Source organism: Capsicum annuum, chromosome 1 (assembly GCF_002878395.1).
Source record: "Capsicum annuum cultivar UCD-10X-F1 chromosome 1, UCD10Xv1.1, whole genome shotgun sequence".
In the NCBI taxonomy this organism is placed as follows: domain Eukaryota; kingdom Viridiplantae; phylum Streptophyta; class Magnoliopsida; order Solanales; family Solanaceae; genus Capsicum; species Capsicum annuum.
In genome coordinates this window covers 1599411-1623320 of record NC_061111.1, presented here as the reverse complement: position 1 = coordinate 1623320, position 23910 = coordinate 1599411, and the positions used below count along the sequence as shown (strand labels likewise).

Below are 23910 nucleotides of genomic sequence, written 5' to 3'. Positions count from 1 at the left end.
ACTAAATATTTGAGGGTAAAATTTCAAAATCAAATAAATATTTGAAAATAAATTTATATCTATATATGGACAAAGGCTGGCTTATATAAATGGTTCATTTCTCACTTTTCGTTCCACCACATTCTTCAAATTCTAGCCTTTGCTTGCAATGGGACTTCAGATTTTCTTGTTTGCTTGCACCATAGCTCTTCTAGCTTCTTCCTCATTGGTTTCAGCTGAAGTTGTTAAACATTCTTCTCATGTACGTATATTAGTTATCTATCTTCTTCATTTACTCTGCAATATTTATATATATATGGCTTGTCAACTCAATTCTTTGGTACCAACATGAGTTGTAGTGCGGTGGATGAGGTTGCTCCACCCTTAACCAGAGATCGACGGTTCGACCCTGAGTATGGAGAAAACTCTGTTGGGAGCGCTGCCACCTTAATGGGCCCTGTAACGCGCGATCCGGATTAGTCGGGGGCGCCAATGTGGACACCGGATACCGGATGGGAAACCGGAAAAAAAAACTCAATTCTTTGGTCTTCAAACCATACTACTATTGTTTTACAGGAGTACACGCTGCAAATCATGTTCTCCTTATGTATTCTATTCAATTCTTTGCATATCTATGGCAAACTTTTGGTTTTGCTTAATAAAATCTTATCTGTGCATACATCATTTCTTTCAAATATTAAGTAACGGATTATCTACTGAATAGAATTTGAAAATAGGATGATATGATCAAATCCTACTTTAACCAATTAATTTATATGTTATCTACTAATCAATTAATTTGATCAAATGTGATTGAGTTAATAGATCCATGTTGAAAACAAGTTGCTACCTCTTTAGATGTTTTGATATGACAAAATAATAGTAATATTTTTACCAGAGTTGCATTGAAATACTTTTAAATAATTAATTTACAAAGTTTTAAGGTTACTAACGACTAAAACTTAATTTGCCATCTTTTAAATTTATATATTGGCCTCTTAAAGTCTTGTTATGGTCGCAATAATTAGGATGTTGTGATACGATAATACAATAATATTTTATGATGTCATTTTGACACATTTAGAATTAAAATATTAATTTAACATGTGATTGAAAATGAAAAACTTTATAAAATCTCACATTTAAAAATGCAGCATAATTATGTGCAGTGTTTGTATTAGATGCAAAATTGGTTTTGAATTTATGAATTCAGAACCCTAGAAAATATAGCTTGTTGGTTTACACATACAACAACAACAAATCAGTGTATTCCTACATAGTGAGGTATGGGGAAGGTAAGATAGTAAGATGTACGCAGTCCATACATCTACTTCTAAAGTCCAGTGTCTTCTTTCCGCTCGCTTTTACTTGGCATTAATTTTCTAATTGAATTTTTATTTTTACTTGTCATTTTTGACATATCAAGAGTAGATAACATATTTTTTTTTTTTATTTTACCCCTTCACACCAATTGCTTCTTTTTTTTTTTTCAAATTAATTTCAAGATACAATGTAAGCATTATTTAACAGTGATACTGTGATAAAATATCATGTTATTAACCTACCCCGCCCCCTCGCCCCCCGTCTGTTTTCATTTTCCTTTCTTAAAATCCCCATCCGGACGCTATTTAAAGACTCCTCTTCTTTGCCACCACCATTAACCAAGAATTCTGAGTTCTTCGTGCGCACACAAATACAATAATAAAAGGGCACATTATTTTTTGTATCAAGTGTATAAGAAAAGCTGATTTTATTTTCCAGATACCCAATATTTCAGCAAGGAAGACGTTAGCGTGTTTAGTTGAACGACTCGTTGCAGAGAATGACACTGATTCAATAAGCGAGGACGGCATTTTGAAAGACTTGGACATTGAAGGAAGTAATATTGATTATGGACTCACGGCAACTAGCATAGCCAGTAAAGATTTCGGCGGCATATATGCAGTGAAGCCTCTAGCCTTTATACGTCTAGCCAGAGCTGATGACATTGTACGGGTGATTAGGAGAGCGTTACAGTCACCAACATTAACTGTAGCAGCGAGGGGTAACGGTCATTCTATTAACGGCCAGGCTATGGCTGACCATGGACTTGTTATCGACATGAAATCAATGGGTGATAATAACATAATCGACGTCAACGTCGCCTCCATGTACGTCGATGTCGGTGGCGGAGTATTATGGACTGATGTGTTGAAACGCTGTTTGGGTTACGGCTTGGCTCCTAAGTCTTGGACGGATTATCTTGATTTAACGGTCGGAGGTACTCTGTCTAATGCCGGTGTTAGTGGTCAAGCTTTTCGCTTTGGACCCCAAACGTCAACTGTAATGGAATTGGAAGTTGTTACCGGCAACGGAGTAAAAACCGTCTGCTCAAATTCTCAAAATTCTGAGCTCTTCTTCTCCGTGCTAGGTGGACTTGGTCAGTTTGGTATCATCACTAGAGCTCGGATTATGCTTCAACACGCCCCCGATATGGTTAGTTTTCTTTATTTTTGAAGAATTTCTCAAAAAATTCCGAATAGATAAAATCGATTTTCAACACGCTCTATTATGGGAGATTATTAATTATGGGTTTGTCTTTTTTTGTGTGTGTATTATTAGGTGAGATGGATAAGAGTGGTATACAGTGAGTTCGACGAATTCACTCGTGATGCGGAGTTACTGATAATGAGTGAGGAATCGTTCAACTATGTGGAAGGCTTTGTGGTCGTGAACAGTGACGACCCTGTAACTGGGTGGCCGTCGGTGCCATTGGCTTCAAATCAGTCATTTGACCCGACCCATTTACCCAAAAAAACTGGCCCGGTTCTCTATTCCCTTGAATTGGCCTTGCATTATAGCAAGCATGACGATTCCTCCACTGTAAATATGGTAAATCTGTCAATTTCAAAACCTTTTCTTTTCATCCCTCATTTTACTTTTGCTTTTAGAATTTTGCCCCATGGAGGGGAAGGGAAAGTGGGAATGTTTCATTATGTGCTTCATTTTAAAGTTTTGAACTTTATATATTCTAATAATGATAGTAAAATTACAATTATTTGATCTAGGTGGTTTGGAAAGGTGATAGGGGCCATAAAGAAGGATTTCTGACTTAGTTTTGACCTAGGTGGCTGCTAAGGGAGGAGCCCTGGCCTCTAACAGATGTTGACCATGGAATCAGGGGTTGGGTTCCCAAAAAGAGGAGGACATAAAATTAAGCTAACACAGTGAAAAGTTCAAAAGGATGCTTCGTTTCCACAATTACATTCCCTAGAATAAATTTCCCTTCATTTAAATATATGTAAATTAGTAATTCGAGAACTCAAAGGAAAGAAAAAAAGAGAAAAAAGAAAGGTGAAAATTTTCTTCGGAAATTACACGTGCGCAAAAAACCGGCGGGAAGGGGGTGTTTTTTTTTTTTTTTTTTTTTTTTTGTTGTGGGGAGGGGCAGTTGGTAGAATGCAAGACGACGGCATTTGAAAAGTGACCATACACTATAAAATTTACGTTAGTAGTTTGTAATCTTCCCATGGATTTTCTAATAGCACAGAGCCAACCATCTTGTCTAAAAAGTACCTACAGAATCAGGCTTTTATTACGAAATTGACACCGTACTTTTTCACAATCTCGTGTCCCAGTCGTTGATGACAAAAGTCATAAAGCCTGAGGCTAAAATAGTAAATCTGTTTAGCTGTTTGTCCTTTTGCTCATCAGACCCAGATTTTTATGACGGTCCCTCCTCTAGTTCTCTCTCTTAAACAATTTGCCCAAAAAAGGGTCATTATTTGCAGAATCCCCCAATAGAATGACCAATTGCTTATAAAGTTCTGATATTGTTTTTTTTTTAAAAAAAAAAAGTTTTTACCTGCATTGTAATCTTAATAAAAGTTGTCGTCCTTTTATTTTTCATGGTAGTTGGTTGAGAAATTGCTAAGGCAGTTGACATTTGTGGAGCAGTTGAGGTTTGAGATCGACTCGACTTACATGGATTTTTTATTACGAGTAAATCACGCAGAACAAGTAGCTAGAGGTAGTGGTAGTGGTATATGGGATACGCCTCATCCATGGCTTAACATGTTCGTTTCCAAGAGAGATATTGCTGCATTTAATCGGGTTGTGTTCCAAAACATCACAAAAGGTGGTGTCAATGGGCCTATGTTGACCTATCCTCTCCTGCGCAGCAAGTAAGTATATTTTATTTTCTTGTGTTTGCTACTCCTATTTGAAATTGAAACGATTGTTTTGTGAACCTATAATTGGATTACTTGTTAGCTATTATTTATGGAGGGATCTATTGGTCATCATCAGTTACCCATAATTCTTTTGCTACAAAACCACAACTTGTGTTGAGAAAACCTAACTTTGTTTTTCTTTTTTCTTTCGACAACAACCTAACTTATTCTTCCGGGAAAAAGTTCCTTTGGCTCTGTCAGTGCCATGTGGAAGCCTGAAGGGGATCAGATATTGACGTGTTCTGGGACCACAAAGTTAGGCATTACACATGGCAACCTCATGTCCTTGGGACCCATTGGTGACGTGTTACGTTTCATTATAAATGCAATAAAATTTAATATGAAACGGACTACCTGATTCTCATCCAAAATCCGGTGAGATTCTGAGGAAGTTAGGTCATTGTTCTCTTCTAGCCTTATATATTTTGGTTCCCATGTTTTCAAAAATCTTCACCTTCACGGCCCCTCAAGTTCTCTGTCTTTAACCTCAATAGGACCTGCAGTAGCACACCGTTGTACTGCCTGCTGTTTTGCTTGTACTTGTCAGTGTGTCTAAATTTACTTTAAATGCTACTATGGTGGGCATAAAATATGGTTTCCCGCTCTTTTATGAGGTGTAAGCAAATGTAATAAGAGAGTACTTTGGCACAAAGACACAGTGGTCCCCACATTTTGTTACTTTGGCTCCATAGCTAATACTCCTTTCATTTTGGCATAAGTGAATTATTGGGGTATTTATTGGTGTTTCAAAATAAATGAATAATTGAGTTTTTTTTCAAATTTATCCTTATCATTTGACAATCAATTAACTTTTGAAAAGGTATGATAAAGTCAGTTTTTTCTTTTTTAGGGGTAAAAATGGAAAGTTGCATTAAATTTATGTCTTTAATATTTTTTTCTTAATCTGTGTGCCAAAATCTAACAATTCATTTATTATGAAACGAAGGGAGTACCTCTATATTAAAGTAGATTACCATTTTTGTTTTCAATAAAATTTACTGCTAGTAATATTTAAATGTTTTTAAAGATAAGCTTCAATCTGATACATTTGCTAAGGCCAGCGGGCTATATTTGTTATTCAAATTAGTCGATTGAAAGAGTTGAAGTTAAAAGAATTGATGATTCTAGTCTCGTTATGGGAGGAAGTTTTGTCATAATGCCAATCTCTGTAGAAAAGGGGATCTGGAACACCTAGGGGCGGCTCAAGACCTTTGATGGCCTAAGACGAAAGTCAAATAGATGCCTTACATTTTTAAAAAAAGTAAATATATTTCCTTATTAAATTTTTAATAAAAATAAATGTCTTTTTTGATTAATTAAGTCTATATTTTAATTTTTTTAAGATGTAAAGTTGTTAATATTTTTGTATAGTGATTTCTTCTAGTAATTCTTTTTCCGTCAATATCACTAATGCATTTAATTTTTCTTGAGACATAATACTTTAAAGTTTAAATATACATCAAACTTCTAATAATTCTTTACTTTTTTTATAAGAAATTTATTTTCTCTACGAATAATATTTAATATATTTTTTAGAAAAAGTATATAATCTATTATTGTAAAAAATAAAAATAAAAATGAGTCCTTCAAATTTGGGAGAGCCGGACAGCTCAGTGTCAGTTTTTAGCCAATATAGGTGACGACAAGGATATTAAAATTCGACAACCCGATTAATAGTGACTCCATTGCTTGTCTTCTTTCCTCTCCTCAACTACTAATTCGGTTTTTGCTTCTTCTGGTTTTAGGTGGGATAGTCGATCGTCAGTGGTGCTACCCCAAAGTGATATATTTTACTCAGTGTCTTTGTTAAGGTTTACACATGCACATCCAAAAGAGTCTGAAATAAAACAGATGGTGGCACAGAACAACGAGATCGTACAAACTTGTATAAAAAATGGATTTGATTTCAAGTTGTACCTTCCGCATTATGAGTCCACGGCTGAATGGAAGAAGCACTTCGGGGATCAATGGAAAAGATTTGTCGAGAGAAAGAGCCAGTTTGATCCAAAGGCTGTTCTTGCGCCTGGCCAAAAAATATTTACTAGAAACCACCAACTCTAATAAATATTTTACTTATGGTAGGCCAATTGTAGTCTCCATATGGGATCTTTTTCCTTATCATTGGATATTGCAATTCTAAAGAAATTACAACTCTAAAAGAATATAATAAAAACGTTGAAGGGTAATTCTCATCTCTATTTTCTTCTTTTGTTTTTCAATTTCACATTATGTGGAAGTGCATCAGTATATGGTTTTGGTATCATCATTTAACTAATATCTGTTGTATACAATTTTTTAATACGTTTACTTACTTTTGAAGTAATTGAGATATACACAAGGTTGAAATTTTATGTTTGAAATGCACATAAAAATTATCTTAAATCTTAGTCATGTGTGTCTAAATTCATTTAGTATAAAAAGGTTTTTTGGTACTTAAAAATTTAATCACTCAACGACTCAAATCTATTCAAAAATTCAAATTTATAACAGAACTTTCATATAAATAAAAGGACAAACGACAAGGCTAACAAAATTATTTACCACCATTCATTTTTTTAATGTATGTTTGGTTTCAGTTAGGGGTGTCAAAGGTGGGTTGGATTGAAACTAAAGATAATTAAAGGGAAAAGTTCAGAAATAGTAATCTAGATCCATTAATTAGAAGATAAATAACAATCCTTTGCTAATTACCCTAAATAGCAAATATATTTTTTGATGCGTAAGACAACATCAAATATAGCTAATTGCGTTATTTTTAGATACTACTTTAACTGCACGGGCATCGTACGTGTAACATTTATTTAATTAAAATTAAATAATTTTATCTATTGCAGAGATTTTTAATTGTAACACCCAGGTTTTGGGTCCTTGAAAATTTCTGAAATTTTATCCCCACTGCCTTGACTACGACTTACCCTTACGAGTCATAGGTAGTCATGACAAGTTGTTGAACTCAAATCGTAGCTTAAACAGTAAGTGTGTGACTAAGTGAGTACGAGTGGCTCGCTAAGAGTCATAAGAACTTGTTACGAGTCATTGGTTGCAAATCGTAGAATGTCCAGTGTTTACCCAAAATGGGTTCTGTGTTGACTATGACTGGAGCCTACGAGTCGCATGGTCCCATTACCAGTTATACCAGTTGAGTTGTAGGGTTAACAGTGTGTGGGTGCCCTGGAAACTGTCTTGGCTACAACTCATGGTGACGAGCCGTAATGAAACCTTGCGAGTCGTATACTGAATTGACGGCACTTTGAACAATTCTCTTCATACCCAATTAAAATTCTACGTTGATAAAGCACTTAAAGAGGGGTTATTTCCCATTCATAACATAATCAAACACTTCCAAAACTCTCTCAAGTATCTCAAGCAGCCATACTTAGGGTTTCCAAGAAGTAGGTTGAAACACCTGATTCTGGACCTTAGAAAATTTCCTGAAATTTTGGTCTCTGGACCTAATTGACACGACCTGCCCTGGTGCATATCCATCCTTGTGATGGATAAGAAGATCGTCCTCTAGCTTCCGGGAGGAATATGCATGAAACTTTCTTTTTGGAAATCGAGTAGAATTCTCGATAATCCTATCTTTATCAGCCAGCATTAACAAAGAGCACATCAAATTTATCTTTGGAGGCAGCAATTCTCCAAGAGGTACAAACGGCACCAAAAGCAACGAAATCTTCAATCACTTCAACACGCTTTGCAATAAGGGCAAGGACATCAGTAGGCAAATCTGCCCAGCCTGCCATAGCGCTTTGAAAGAAGAAGATTCTCTATGGCAAAGGGAAAAAAGAATCTGCATCTAACATCCTATATATAGACATGCAACTAAATTCCTGTTCTGACAAGGGTTTTGACAAGCCCAAGCATGTTCCTATATGAAAAAGGATTAGCACTTCATTTGGGACTATGAATCGTACCCCAAAGCTCTCATATGTGACCACATTCAGTTACTAGGCTAGACTCGTCAGTATGGGTATGATAGTCAAAAAGTCCAAACAACATGTTTATTATATTAAATAGGAGATTATTTTAATTCAAAAAATAATTCTATGGTAAATATTTTCTGAATATATAGAATGTCTATGTAATTTTTCCTTGTGGCAACGTATACTAGACCCTTGGGCCACGATTTGATATCCCAAATAAACTCCAAATCCTTGTTAGTATGGGAATATATTGGGCTTGTCTCTAACTCCTTAACAGAATCGGACTATAATTTCACGCCTATATATGTATGTCCTACTACTACTTGTCTTGCAAAGCAATGGCTGATTGTGCAGAACTTCCCGATGATCTGATTGCTCACATTGCAAATCATGTTAAAGTGATTGAAGATTTCATTGCTTTTCGCGCTGTTTGTACCTCTTGGCAAATTGCTGCTACCAAGGACAATTTTGATGTGTTCTCGACCCAAGTTCCACTGCTAATGCTGGGTGCCAAAGATGACGATTTTCAAGAATTTTACTCTCTTTCCAAGAAGAAAGTTTCGCATATATTTCTCCCTGAAGCTAGAGGACGAGAATGCTTTCCATTGGGGGAATGGCTCTTCACCATGGAAGATAATACCGGAGAGCTGAACTTGTTGCATCCTTTCTCCCGCACCCAAATTCAACTTCCTTCACTAGAGGACTTAATGGCTTCTAAGGGTCTCAGAGAAAAACTGTTCTTGAGCTGCGTAGAAAAAGTTGCCTTATCTGCCAATCCTTCTATTACATCAGATTACGTATTAATGATTAACTATCACGCAGGTTCTAATCATTTGGCTTTTTGGCGACCTAGAGATCTCCATTGGACTTATATCAACAAAGAAATTCCCGATGCTGCCATGAGTATAAATTATTATAAGGGTCATTTTTATTACGTTACATGCGAGGGTGAATTATGGAGCTTTGAAGTTGCAGGGCCTAACACACCCAAGCCGATTGTAGAACCAGGCTTGCTTTATTGGCCGGAAGATGGTATCTTTGGTCATTGTTCAGTTCAGTTTTATATAGTTGAGCTATCTGATGCGCTATTATTTGTTATGCGATATGCCAATTATACAGATGATCCAGAGGCTGGACATAAGACCTTTAAATTCAAAGTCCTTGAATTAGATGTAATCAAGGGTGAATTAAAGGAAGAGGTTAAAACCTTGGGAGATTCAGCAATTTTTGTAGGGTTGAATAGTGGAGCATGTTCTGTTGACTCCTCTAAATTTACCGGAATTAAGCCTAATCACATATACTTTACTGATGATTGGTTTCAGAAATTGTACTTCATGGAAGATGTTGGAGGAAAAGATACGGGGGTTTACAATCTTGAAAACGGAAAAATTGAATCTATTTATCCTGAATTATCACTAAGTCGTATTTATCAGCCAACTTGGGTTATGCCATCACTAATAATGTGATGTGATTGGTGTCCCCAGGAGTTATTGTTTGTTTTTAGTTTGTTGAAGCATTATTTTACTGTATTATGAGTCGATCTTTTTATCTTCATTCATTTAATCTTAATCTTGGCTGGTGTATTATTGTCTTCTTTAATAGATGATTGAGGCTTTGCAAATGCAACTTTTGAAGTACGTGTGGCCCCAGTACTACCCCTAACTGCTCTGATCCTATGTTGAATTGTATAACCATCTAATATAAAAGTTATTACACTCTTATTTACTTAATTATATTCTCAACAGTAACGAATGCAAGTTGGATATTAGTGTGTGCACAAGTATCTGAAATTTACGAACTCTCCTAGTTTACAAATGAAATTGGGATGAAATATATACTAAGAAAAAATTGGCTGGAATTTCCTGGTAACGTAAACAGATTGAGCATTGAATAAATTTGTTCCAATTGAAATCTAGAACAAATAACGTGATATCAGATCGACGGTTGCATCCTCAATATTGTGAAAATATTAAAGTAGATTTTTTAAAATTATAGATTTCTAGTTAAGTCTGTAGAATAGTCAAGTGAAAATTCAAGGATAATCATGTTGAAGAAATATCTAGATAATTATGTAATTTTAGTTAGAAGAATTTAGAAAGGATTAGTGTAGTCTATTTGATATTTATATTTAGAAAAGATCTAGACTAGAGGGTGCTAGATATTTGAGAGAAATATTTGTATAAAGACACTCTAGATTTGTAATATCTAGAATCATCCCTACATAAGTATAAATAACGGATGACATCAGACATTTATAACTATCCAGAAAAATAGAAAACAAAGCAAAAAGTTTCAGTTTTTCCCTTCCCTGCAATTTCTTTGTAGCAATTTACAGCGTAATTTCCTTATATTTTTCTCCTTGTAGCTTTACTCTCCCTGTTCCTTTTTTTTTTTTGACAAATATACTGCTGAGTAGATTTCATAACAATCTAGTTTAACTACAGCTCATTTTTCCAGTGAAAAATTTGATCAATTAGACCACATAAGCATCAACTTCAACATACGATGCGACCTAAGCATCAAATTCAACAAACGATGTGACAAACCGAAGACATTATTGTTGGGAATAAACTCCGCCACGATAATAATATTTCAGTAATAAAGAGGAACAAATATGACAATAATAATACGGTTAATCAACAAGAACAATAAGAGCGATAATGACATCAAGATTTTTACGTCGAAACCCTTGTAAATAAGGAAAAAAACCACGGACCAAGAGGAGATATTACTATAGTAAGAAATTTTACATTGGAGTCACAAATACAATACTCAAAGTGACTATCACACACTCAAAAAAATAACCCTCTTTTGACTCCACCTTACTAAAATATCGTTCACTCTAATTTTTCCTTCACAGACTAATTTTTTATCACTCTCTATTATTTTTCTCTCATTTCTATTGATGTCATCCATGACATCAAAACCCAATGAAAGATCACATTTTTCTTGAAAGGCCAAGGAGGTATCTTCATCTTCTCAGAGAGAGCTCATGCCGACAAGTTTTTTGCACAACTCGAACTTGTCTTTTGGCACTATCTTTGTCAGCATATCCGCAGAATTTTTACTCGTGTGAATCTTCTTGACATGGAATGATTCGTTCTCCTTTACTCGTGTGGCTAAGCCTCCAGTAACACATACCAGTTTGCTTGCAATATACACCAAATGGTCCACAATATTTATCACCGTTATCAGTACGAATACACTTCAGTTTCTTCTGTTTCTCTTTCAACGGAAGCCTGAAATTGATATCAAAGCTATGCATGGTTTACAATATCTATATTTTTTGGTAAACAATGAATGCCAACACAAGTAGAATGATTACTTTAAATGGTGTTAATTATGCCATTTGGAAGAAAAAAATGAAAGATCTGCTCTATGTCAAGAATTTTTATCAGCCGATCTTTGACACTGTAAAACCTAAAAATAAAATCGATGAAGAGTGTAACCTGATGCACAAAGAGGTTTGCAGTTTTATCAGGCAGTGAGTTGACGATAATGTGTTAAACCATATTTCTGGGGAGACATATGCTTGGTCCCTATGGGAGCATCTTGAAAGTTTGTATGCTCGAAAGACCGGGAATAATAAAATATTCTTGATACAACAAATGTTGGGGTTAAAATACCATGATGGTTCTCCGATGACAGATCACCTGAACAACTTTCAGGAGATGGACATTAAGTTTGAAGAAGAAATTCAAGGCTTGCTTCTACTTGGTTCTCTACCAGATTCATGGGAAACATTTAGAACTTCTTTATCAAATTATGTTCCTGATGGCATGATCTCTATGAATTTTGCCAAGAACAGCGTTCTCAATGAAGAGATGAGACGAAAGTCTCAAGGTTCCTCTTCGCCTGATGTCTTAGTGACTGACGCTAAAGGGAGGAGAAAGAATCATTGTGCTCAAAATAATGAACACCATAGAAGTAAATCCAGAGACAAATCTAAAAATATTGAGTCCCACCATTGTGGGTTAAAAGGGCATACAAAGAAATTTTGCTGGAAGTTGAAGAAGCAAAAAAGAGACAAGGAGAAAAAGAAAGAATACGACAATGAAAATTGCGTAGTCACCGTTACCACCAAAGATCTTGTCGCTGTCCTTGATGCAAATCTAGTAAATGTTGCTTGTGATGAGTCAAGTTGGGTTATGGATTCTAGTATCATTATTTTCATTTATTTTTCCTATTATTCTGCCACAATTATTGTTGTTATTCCGGGTTTACCCAACAAACTGGTTGTTGGGAAGTAAAGCAATACCACACCGGAAAAATAGAGGAAGCATGTCCAATATTTAAAGTTTCATCCAAGTCCATTAGTACGAGGCCTTTCGAGAGGTGCCCAAAAACAAATCCGATTCTACTTCAGTTCGATTGCTAGTACATGATCAAAACAGAAAATATTGGAACAAATTTTAATCCCAGACACAAAACTGTTATAATCAAACCTGCTGCCACAATTGTTTTGTACGTGGTATAAGGATAATAATCCCTGGATCAAATTTGGGGATTAATTTTATCCTACGTTTGGACATTCAAATACTCTAAATGTGGTAATGGTGGTAGAGAGAGATGGGTACTTACAATCTTGAAGATGAAAAATTGAATGGAATAATCTCGGAATTAAGTAATACCTCAAACCAACACATGTTAGACCTATGGGCCACGATTCATAGAGGAATTATGAAGTCGTAGCTAATCCTTGTCAATATAGGAATATGTTTGGGTTTGTCAAAATCCTTGTCTGAATAGGAATATAATTTGCACGTCTCTATATATGTCCTTAGGTTCTTTTTTCTTTGCCGTAGAATCCTTTACTTTCAAAGCTATGGCAGGCTGGGCGGATTTGCCTATCAAGGTCGTTGCTCTTATTGCAATTCGTGCCGTTCCACTTCCTTGGCAAAAAGACTTGATGGCTTCCCAGGGTCTCGAAGAAGAACCGATCTGGACCTGCATACACAAAGTTGTATTATCTGTCAATCCTTCCGTTACGTCAGATTACGTATTGGTGGTTAATGTTCTAATGGTTTGGCTTTTTGAGATCTCCATTGGACTTATATTGAGAATGACAATTTCGGTCCTGCCACGGGTATAAATTATTATAAGGGTCGTTTTTATTATGTTACATGCGAGGGGTGAAATCTGGGGTTTTGAAGTTCCAGGGGCTAGCACACCCAAGCCAATTGTAGAGCCACGCTTGCTTTATTGGTCCAAAGGTAAAATGTTTCGTAAGCCTTCAGAGTCGAGCTATCTGATTCGCTATTATTTGTTACGCGATATGCCCATTGTTCAGTTGGTCCAAAGGGTAGACATAAGACCTTTAAATTCAAAGTCTTTGAATTAGATGTAATTAATACTGGAGCATGTGCCGTTGCCTCCTCTAACTTTATTGGAATCAAGCCTAATCACATATATTTTACTGATGATTGGTATGAGAGATTTCACTTCTTGGAAGGTGGTGGTGGAAGAGATATGGAAGCTTACAATCTTAAAGATGGAAAAATTGAATCTATTTATCCTGAATTGTCACTAAGTCCTATTAGTCCGCCAACTTGGGTTATGCCATCACATATAATGTGATTGCTAATTTATTGTTTGTTGAATTTTTATTTTTACTTAAATCTATTTATTCTCCTTCAATGTAATAGCTTATTGTCCTGTTTAATAGATGATTGAGGTTTCTCATATATAGTTTGCATGTTTTAACTCCTTCATTTGATTCCCTCCTTACATTCTATCTCCTTCCAGCTTTAAGTGATGAAATTTAATAACATACCCAGCGTATTCCGAAAACAGTGGGATCTAGGGAGGATAGAGTGGACGCAATATGTACCACTACCTCAAAAGTGAGGTAAAAAGGATGTTCGCAATAGACCTTCCAGTGGTGGAATAGAGTAACTTTATAATTAAGAGAGCTCGAGTCTTAGTAACTTTAGGGTCGAGAACAAGTTTTTCCAATATAACACTGCTATTATAGGTTAAATCCTTGCCAGAAAAAGCTGTTCATCTTCTAATTTAGGATTGAGAGAGGACCAGATAGACAAGAAATGTCCTTCATAATATATCTATGAACTAGAAATCAGTGGCATAGTTTACCAAGAACTGGCATAATTTGCTTAAACAATAGAGTATTACAAGAATAATCTCCGTCAGAAACTTATAGTAAAGCCAACCTTCTTCATTTGTGAGCTTCAGGTTGCTAGCCAGTGAATAGTCTAGAATTAACATTTCATGATGCCCTTTTAACAATAGCTATCGGCAATCCCTCCTGAAGCTTCAATCCTGCAATACATTTCAGCATCGATCCACACGTAGCTGTCAAATGTGGCACTGCTCCAGCGTGTAAAGATGATGATGCGAGGAAAAAAAAACACTTTAATGTTGTATCCTTTAGCTGATTGGTGTTGTTATCCCGTGGCCCTTCTTCTTTGTCTTCTAAAACCAACTATTTAAACAAATAATTTATTGCGTATGTAAAACTGAGGCCTCTTCCCGCTTGCACTGCTTGGTTTACTTTTCCCATTTATTAACTTGCAGAACCCAAGTTTTCTTTTTGGTTTATCTATTTCTCGACAGATATAACTTGTCCTCAAGGAGACAAAGAAAAACCTTCCTCGAGGCATTGTGTCCTCACGTCTTGCATAAGGCGTTGAAGTAAAGACGGATTGCTTGTAACAATAGCATCCACCCGCTCAAATAACATTTTCTTCATCGAGTCCTCATCATCAACAGTCCATGCATAAACCTTTTTATTCCTCCTGTTGCAATTAAGAAAAGTATAAATCACAAGGTTAGATAACTACACTTGTGCAACATTAGTAAGTGTTGTTATGATGCATCTATGGAACAAGAAACTAATTAATGTCATACCCCCGGAGAATCTTCATGAGGTTCTCATCAATTAAAGGATGGTAAACACCAACAACTGCAGCACCTCTCAGTCTTAATAACTTCATTCTAGTTCCTGTTGAAGGGTCTATCATGACAATGTAACCTACCTACAGAAATACCACACATCACCCTCACATAAAACAAACTAAAATCAGTTGCAACTTATCTAGAACGGAATATATAGGAATAATACTAGAGCCTGCAAGTTTATAATCACAAGAGTTCTCAAACCTGTCCTAGTTTTAAGCTTTAGGTCAGCCAAAGTGGTATTCTGTCCCAAATATAGTGTCTTAATTTCTATTTCCAGTTGTCCCAAAATCAACTCCATTTTCATGGCATGGGCGGAGCCACCTATATCAAAGGGTGGTGAGGTGCACAACCTTCGTCGGAAAATTATGTTGTGCATATAGGCTAAATGTTAACTACTATGAGTGTGTATTTAATTTTGCACCCCCATAACGAAGCTGAGAAGCAAATTTGCTCACTCTTCGTCAAATTCCTGCCTTCGCCACTGTTTCATGGAGGCTTTTCCTGTCATTGCCAATACTTTTTCTTCATCCAATTATCGAAAAGACACTATGGGACCCACTTTTGTTCTAAAAGTACTCAATTTTTTCAAAAAATCAACTTTACCTTTTGGAAACCCCCCTCCCCTCTTTCCATTCAACTAAGACATTAAATCCAATTTGTCCCTAATAGTCATGTCCAACCACATAAGACACTTAATTTGGAATGGAGAGAGTACAATTTTGAGCAATAGCAATAGACACCATGCAAAAAAGTGTCTGATTTAGTATAAGTTACACAGATAGGAACCACAGCACACATTCAAAAGAAGCTTAGAAACTCATGGAACTTGTTCCTCACATTGTCTGACATGCAAGGAACTGAGAGGTTGTGCACTTCAGAACAGAAGAAAAAAACTGGATATTACCATAACATCTGATGACAGTTTCATTACGTCTCTTGAAAAACTGTCACTTTTAGCCCATACAAGACAATTCCTACATCCTGTATTGTCAACCTGTAAAAGCTCGGTAAGAGAGTGAGAGCACTGGCACAAGCCTCAATAATGTCAAAAAAACACATACATTTAAGTTGCAATTCTAGACAACATGGTCGGTGGCATACACCATCCTTTAATCTGTCACCAATAACTCCAGTTTAAGCATGTAATAGCTGTTACTAACGCTTTCTGAAAATTAAGTGAGCAGTTTATATAAATAAAGTGTGACAAAGATTGTGCAATGGTTAGATCAGGATCCTTACAAGTATTTCATTTTCCATATTCCAGGAACCTTCCCAAAAACTCAGTTCCTACCTACTCTAGTCTGACAGATTACTGAGAAAATCTAAAAAGCTAGCTACAGCATATAAATTTCCATGTTGTATCAACAGGCTAAAAGAAAGACAAGATATTGAACTTCTGCTTGTGAGTGTTCTTTCTTGACAGAATGTTAATTAACTCCCAGTTACAAGAAGCTGATCATGCATGGTGACTAGCCAAATATGTTGACTTTCTAGTGGGATGGCATCCATAAGAAAAGTATTAAATTTCTCCTACTCTCACGTAAAAGGTCATAACACAGACCATATTACATGTCTCAATCAGAAGCTCCTACAGAAAAAAATAAAAATGAACTTCTTTCAAAGCTCAAAAGAAAAGAGAAAAACAGAAGAAGAAAGAAGTGAAGTGGAAATGAACTTCTTTGGGTTTAATAGCTGTTTGCAACTCTCTGTCTTATATATATTCACAACTAGGCTGTGAAGAGTACCATATCGAGAGTAAAAGGGATGGGTGGTGTCTTTATATGTCTTGGGCAATCCTTACCTCTAAAGCTAGCTTTTGGGGTTAAGTTAGGCCCAAGACCCATAACACGGGATCAGAGTGAGGAGTCCCACATCATCAGTAAAAAGGGATGGGTGTGTGTTTATATGTTAGCCATAATCCTCACCTCTTGAGCTAGCTTTTGGGGTTTAATGTAGGCTCAAGATCTATTTTGTTAACATAGGCTAATGTCTTTCACCAACAAGAAAAACCATACCATACATGTTCAAGCAAACATTTTGGCCAGTACGGTAACTATTTGGAAGAATGAGACCTATAGACTTACAACAGAAAGAAGATCCTTCGCAAACTCTTTCTCATACAATGGGGGGCCAACCTTTGCATCAAGAATTACTCGTCGGGCAGAGCCTGATATCAACTAAAGGAAATGAAAGCCAAGTTATTAAACAAATAATGAAAAAGTTTTTTTCTGGAAACAACAGAAGGAATTTAATGCAGTTATTATATTGTTAAAAAAAATAAAATTCAATCAACAATGTGAACATCTCTAATAGCTGCTACAAATATTACACGCTAGGGGGAGAAAAAATAGTGACTTTTATTTCTTGAGAGAGGAGAATGAAAGAAGGGGCATGAACCGAGAGAACACTATTCAAGCTTGGGTCTTCCGAGTACCTTTAATGCATCTTCAAGAGTAGGAACAGTTAGATCATGATGCTCCAACTTAAGCTGACGAACTGCATCTAGTTCTTTAATCTACAAATACAGAATAAGGATGATCTCATTCAACATACTACTCTAATATGACCTGTGATTATGCCAGCTTGTTGGACGGAAGCAAAATCAAAAATACAATAGAGCTATCAAATTACGACGTGATAGTAAATCAAATATTTGAATGCATGGAAAAATGACGATCTACTATTTACTACAGTCGATAAAAAATTAAACTTATCAGTTCCCACCTCCTTTGAGCTTAGATATGAAACTTTAGAATTATTGCTCCCAGTTATCCGTTGCAACTCCCTGCCTGCGACATGTGAAAATCAATGCTCCAGACAACTAAAAGTGAAATAGTTGTTATCATGAAATTCCTAATGAATGTCGTAAAATGTCCCATCTTATCTTCTTGTGGGAAGGCTCTAAAGGCTGATCCAAATCTTAGGTTGTATAGCCAGCTTTGAGCCAACATATATAAGGTAAATCTAGAGCAAAAATGTATTTCAAGCAGAGAACAATGAAGCTCGATTTAATATGTTGTAGAAAGTAACAACTTAATGGGCCTCCAACACGGCCCAGAATGTTTGTCCTACACAACTTCACATTCACAGACATTCTTTTACTTACTTCAAACTTTGTTTCTCATGCGAATTCCTGGAAATTAGATCGTTTGTTTTCATCATGAGAGTTTTCTCCCAGCATAACATAAATATTTATAGTAGCAATACTTATTTCGGAAAGCATTTGTGATTTGACAGGTCATCCTTCTAAGAGCCAAACCTTTAGGTGTAGTCAAGTTGCTAAGTCTTAAGGCCACATACCGGTCATGGAGGGCAAACAATACACCATCTGAAGAACGAGAAACATCAACTTCAATGCAGTCAGCCTGAGAATCAAGAGCAATTTGGTATGCAGTCATCTACATGAGCAGCAAGATTATCAGAATCCCTTCCAAATAATGAATAATTTTTCAACCAACAAAGATGCAGTGACAGAAATGCATACAGTGTTGGGGAAGGCTTTGGACGAATCACCACCATGAGCACAGACCAGAGGAAGACTGCGCAGCCAACTGCATTTCTGTGATTGAATCTGCACAATTATGTTTGAAATAGTCCTCTCAAAGGTTAGGGAACAACAATGCATACCCAAAAATGATACTCCATTAGAAAGTGCAAAGATATGACGGCTAAGCCTAACTCAACCTCAAAAGCCAGCTCATAAGTGGAGGAATGCCCAAGTCCATATAAACAAACTGCCAATCCATTCTCCAACCAATGTGGGACTTTAACACACACACACACACACGCAAACCCATCCACCCACCTAGGCCTAGTTTGAGCATGGAACGGGATGCAGCTGGCATATGGGTCAAGTTCAGTATATCCCACCCCCTCCAAATTTTGCCTATAAGACAGACGTTCAGGATATTTTAAGACAATCAACCTGCACAAACAGAAGTCATGCCTTATAGGCAAAAATTAGAACATAGATATGTTGTCCATTAGACATAAGTTCTAATTTGACCTTAAGACAAACGTTCAGAACATTTTAAGATAGTGAACCTGCTCAATTGACCACAAATTTTGCATTATAGGCAAATGTTCGAGGCAGTGAACCTGCTCAATTGACCAGAAGTTTTGCCTTCAGACAAACACTAGAACATAGATATTCCAAGACAGTGAACATGTTCAAATGATCACAAGTTCTACCTTACAGACAAACGTCAGAACTTACTAAGCTATGACAAAAATTTAAGACCGGACACTTTGAGAGACATTAGGCATAATTTCCTACGGGTGGCAAAATCAAACCCAACCTACCCGACCCGTTCAAGTTTGGATGAGTTATCAACCTGCCCATTAATTAGCTCAACCCAATTCGGCTCATTAAAAATTGGGTCGATATGTAGCCTAAATTAAGTCATGACAAATTTCATCAAAATATTTTTAAAAAGACATTTTTTAAAATTTGATAGGTTATATATAGCCATAGTACACAGAAAAAAAATTATCAGGCACTAAAAATTTATAAAAGAACAAAAATCGCAATTAAAACTTAGTAAGAACTGGATGAGTTGGGTCATGACCGCATTTTAACTCATTTCAGCTCAAATAGTTTTGGGAAGGATCAATAACTCACCCATTTATTAACTTAACCTCACTTTGACTCGTTCAAATTCAGCTCAATCCGTCCATTTAGCATCTCTCACCCATATATTAACTTAACCCATTTTGATCTGTTCAAATTCAGCTCAACCCGTCCATTTAACATCTCTCACCCATATATGAACTTAACCCATTTTGATCTGTTAAAATTCAGCTCAACCCGCCCATTTAGTATCCCTCACCCATATATGAACTTAACCCATTTTGATCTGTTCAAATTCAGCTCAACCCGCCAATTTAACATCTCTCGAGTCTAACTCGCATCTCAAAACTAGCTCATACGAGATGCTGAGTATTGCCCAAATCCAGATGAGCAGATCGTCAATATATCACAATTAGAACTTAGTAAGAACGGGGTGGGTTGGGTCATAACCACATTTTAGCCCATTTTCAGCTCAAACAGTTTTTTTAAGGATCAATAACCCACCCATTTCTTAACTTATCCCATTTTGACCTGTTCAAATTCAGCTCAACCCGCCCATTTAACATCTATCGGGTCTAACTCGTATTGCCCAAATCCAGATAAACAGATGGTCAATTCATTCCCCAACCAATACGAGACTTTAACAGAGCAAGAAGATAGATAGATAGATATACCTGATGGAATGATCGGAGACGAAAATGGAAGTAAATAGGAGGGAGAATGGCGATGAGAGCGAGGACAATAAGGAGAGATCTGAATACTTTTCTGGAAGTGAAAACTCTGAAGTTAGGCGTATTAGACAAAAGCCCATGCCGGCGCTGTTGCCGTTGCCGTTGCCGCCTCTCCATTTTCTGTTATTCAACGAATTCTGTTGGTCCATAAGCCACAAAAATGACAAGCAACTGATTGTTCAAATCCACTCCTTTTAACTGAAATTTGATCAATATTTTAAAATATATAATTTAATATTTTAAAAGTTAGATAGTTGAAAATTATACAAAAATATTACTCCTTTTGTTCAGTTTTATTTGTCACATTTTAAATTGGCACATCTATTAAAAAAAATAATTAATAATATGATTATTTTACCATAGTACTCCTATTAGATAATGCTTACATTGTATCTTGAAGTTAATTTTTAAAAAATAATAATTTATGTTAAGGATAAAACAGAAAAAAGAATTATTTTCTATTGATATGTCAAAAATGACAAGTAAAAATGGAATTTTAATTAGGAAATTAGTGATAAATAAAAGTTAACGGAGGGAGTATAAGTAGAAATTCTTCTCATATTAATATGATGAAAAAATACATATTAAAATATTTGTTCAAAATTGTGCAAGTTGACCTCGAGAAGCGAAATAATGATAAGTAAAAACAAATGAGGAATATTAAAAGTGCTTTTTTTAAAAAAAATAAATTCAATTATTTGAATAAATTTTAAACATATACAATAATTAGGTACGCTCTATGTTTATCTTTACTTGTCTTATACGTATTTCGGTATTTGTTATATTATTGATTGAAAAAATAATTATCAGAAGAAATGATTATAAAAAATAATCAACAGCTTTGCATTTAAAGAAATTTAAAAAGTAGATTTTATAAAAATTTAATGCGTCCGTTTGATTTTTTTTGATACTAGACCACTACAATCTCGAGTGCTTGTGCCTGCTTTGCTCCCTTCATCGTGCATTATATGTTCCAATTTCCCCTTAAAGATATTTAAGTTCAACGTGTTGAAATAAAGTTTTTCTGGTTTAATATGTCATCAATAATGCTTGGAGTCATATTTAGGTATAATTTGTAAAGTACTTTGATCCGAAAATGTACTGAAAGAGTTGGATTTGAGAAAGAAAATTTAGAATTAATTAAAAGCTTAGCATCCAAACATCATCCATCAACTAACATTACAAAGAATAAAATAAGTAAAGAATAAAGAGATCAATCAACTTTTTGTTGGAAAGAATAATGGTGTTACCCAAGTTGGTGGACAAATACGACTTAGTGACAATCTAGTATAAAAGAAATTTAATTTTTCCGTCTTTAAGATTGTAAGCTCCCATGTCTCTTCCACCACCACCTTCCAAGTAGTGATAATCAATGCACCAATCATCAGTAAAATATATGTGACTAGGCTCGACTTCAGCAAACTTAGAGGCATCAATGGAAATCACTGCATTACTTCCCAAGAAAATTGCTGAATCTCCCAAAGTTTTGATCTGCTTGAAGTCGCCTTTGATTACGTCTAGTTCCACCACTTTAAATTTAAAAGTCGCGCTCGAGTCTCCATGGGAAAATGGGGCAACAAGTAACAATGCACTGGATACCTCGACTAGGTAGAACTTGGTTCCAGGGTGTTTAAACAATTGGCTGAGGGTCGTTAGGCCCTGGAATGTCAAAAACCCAAACTTCGCCACTATAACCGACCCCATAAAATCTACCATCATAATAGTTGATATCGGAGAATGCACCCCATTTTTTGTCAACAGGATTCCAGTTGAGGTCTCTAGGTCGCCAGAAAGCTAAATTATGAACACTGTCACAACCCTTTTTTTTTTCTGACTCCAAAAAATATGTATGTATTTTAAGTTCGAAAGGGTATTATTATTAAGGTGACAAAAAATGAAAAATTTATTTCCAAAAAAAAGGATTATTTACATTACTTTTTCTTATTCAGAGTCGCCACTTGGCATAATCCGGTGTGCCAAGTCACCTTTGGAAAATCCTTTTCGAAACGGTTTGACTCTAAAAACTGATCCGCGAACAGAGATTCCGGCTAAGGAATTCTGTTGACCGAGGGGAAGGTGTTAGGCACCCCTCGATCCCGTGGTTCAACCACGGTCGCTTGGTGGAGCATATCGGCTAATTTGACATTGCAAATGTACAAACCACATAAACACACAAAACAAGCAAACCAACAGATCACACAAAATTCAAAAAAAACAAACCAAAATAATGTTCAGTCCAAATTATACAATCCAAAATAAAAAAAAAGATGCTGAAATATAAAACCTATCCTATTCTAAACTAAACTCCACCCGACGTTCCGGGCCTTGATCACGAGCCTCCTTTGCGTACATGCTACTTCGGGGCATTCCCCAGCTAAATTATACAATTGATTCAAAAGTGATAAAATCAAACCATTCAATCAAATTTCAAACATTCAATCAACATCAATCTCTAGATTTGCCTACCCGACCTACATCTTGCCTATTCCCATCGGCTTATCTTGATACTACCAAATTCAATTAACGTTTATTTCAAGTCAAACAACTAATGAATCAAACTAATCAAAATTCACTAATTATATCAAGTTTTCAATTCTCGACCCACTTATTCCCACATGAATTCAAATCTTTCAATTCCTTCATTCAATCAATCAATCAATATCAACCATAATAATCACTATTGCTCAAACACAAGATCGAAACATATCACCAAAGAACACATCATAGCCACATTAAAAAAAATAATAAAGAGAGAGTTAAGAAATGGACCTTCAAATACTCGATTACGATGATAATAATGTTTAGGAAAACCAACTCCAAGAGTCCGAATAGTGAGACCTCAACAGTGATGCAATCCCAACTCGGTATAGAGAAACCACAAATCACAAAATTGACCACGAATGATCCAATTGAAACTGACGACACCCAAAGTAACCAAATTCTAGAATAACTCGACCAAAATTCGATGAATACCACCGCCTCAATAGAACTTGTTGTTGTCGTTGGTAATAAAGATAACCAAAATACCCTAGCGGAGAACCTCAACAATGAACCCCAATTCGATATTCAAGAAATTGCTACCCGAACTGCTCACAATACCCGATCGAGACCAAACAATAACCAATCTTCCAATAAAACCAGTACAAAACCCACAAAACCCACGAAGAAACACAAAGCCAGCTAAAACGCAACACACATTCAAATGGAATAGCGACAATAAACTAGCTTTGGATTGAATTTAAGAAAAGGGAAATCAATGGCGTCGTTTCTCCGATAGATGCACTGGAACAGTAACCATGAACGATGAATGGTTTTTTTTTTCTAATGAGCCCGTTGAAACAGTGACGAAAAAGAACAAGGATGGGAAGAAAAATGACGAAGACGGGATCGGTTTCTGTCTATATCTCGCCCGGAAGTCAGAGGAAAGCAATGAGATTCGGCGAGTTTGAGATCGATCCAGCGAATGACGAACGGAGGAGATGATTCCGGCGAAGCTACTGTCGGAACAGTAACCCGAAAACAACCTGAATAAGAACGACCAATTCGAATCCGCAACGAAACCCGAAATCCGACTC

At 36.0% G+C, this 23910-nt stretch overlaps 3 protein-coding genes across 10 annotated transcripts; 2 read left to right on the top strand and 1 right to left on the bottom strand.

The window, feature by feature from the left end:
* Window positions 1-115: 115 nt before the first annotated feature.
* LOC107864236 (cytokinin dehydrogenase 7) lies at window positions 116-6388 on the top strand. Its single transcript, XM_047413992.1, has 5 exons — window positions 116-241; window positions 1741-2454; window positions 2581-2850; window positions 3874-4142; window positions 5936-6388. Exons 1-5 carry the CDS (start codon window positions 149-151, stop codon window positions 6249-6251), a joined length of 1662 nt encoding a protein of 553 aa, XP_047269948.1. The 5' UTR covers window positions 116-148; the 3' UTR covers window positions 6252-6388.
* A 2066-nt stretch (window positions 6389-8454) lies between these two features.
* Window positions 8455-9582, top strand: LOC107876666 (F-box protein At4g35733-like). The gene has a single exon (XM_016723749.2). The coding sequence runs from the start codon at window positions 8455-8457 to the stop codon at window positions 9580-9582; it is 1128 nt and encodes a 375-aa protein (XP_016579235.2).
* Window positions 9583-14152: 4570 nt separating this feature from the next.
* On the bottom strand, window positions 14153-23244 carry LOC107864199 (glycerophosphodiester phosphodiesterase GDPD4). Of its 8 annotated transcripts, none has more exons than XM_047413974.1 (11): window positions 23105-23244; window positions 20279-20533; window positions 18719-18959; window positions 18519-18605; window positions 18335-18432; window positions 17759-17819; window positions 17469-17549; window positions 17119-17211; window positions 15939-16028; window positions 14984-15111; window positions 14153-14871 (listed from the first exon to the last, which is right to left on the bottom strand). In XM_047413974.1, exons 2-11 carry the CDS (start codon window positions 20482-20484, stop codon window positions 14703-14705), a joined length of 1254 nt encoding a protein of 417 aa, XP_047269930.1. In that variant the 5' UTR covers window positions 20485-20533; window positions 23105-23244; the 3' UTR covers window positions 14153-14702. The 8 variants fall into 8 exon arrangements, with proteins under 8 accessions (XP_047269930.1, XP_047269934.1, XP_047269939.1 ...); XM_047413978.1 differs by having other exon boundaries at window positions 18335-18399; XM_047413983.1 differs by having other exon boundaries at window positions 20279-20455; window positions 23105-23242.
* Window positions 23245-23910: the final 666 nt, after the last annotated feature.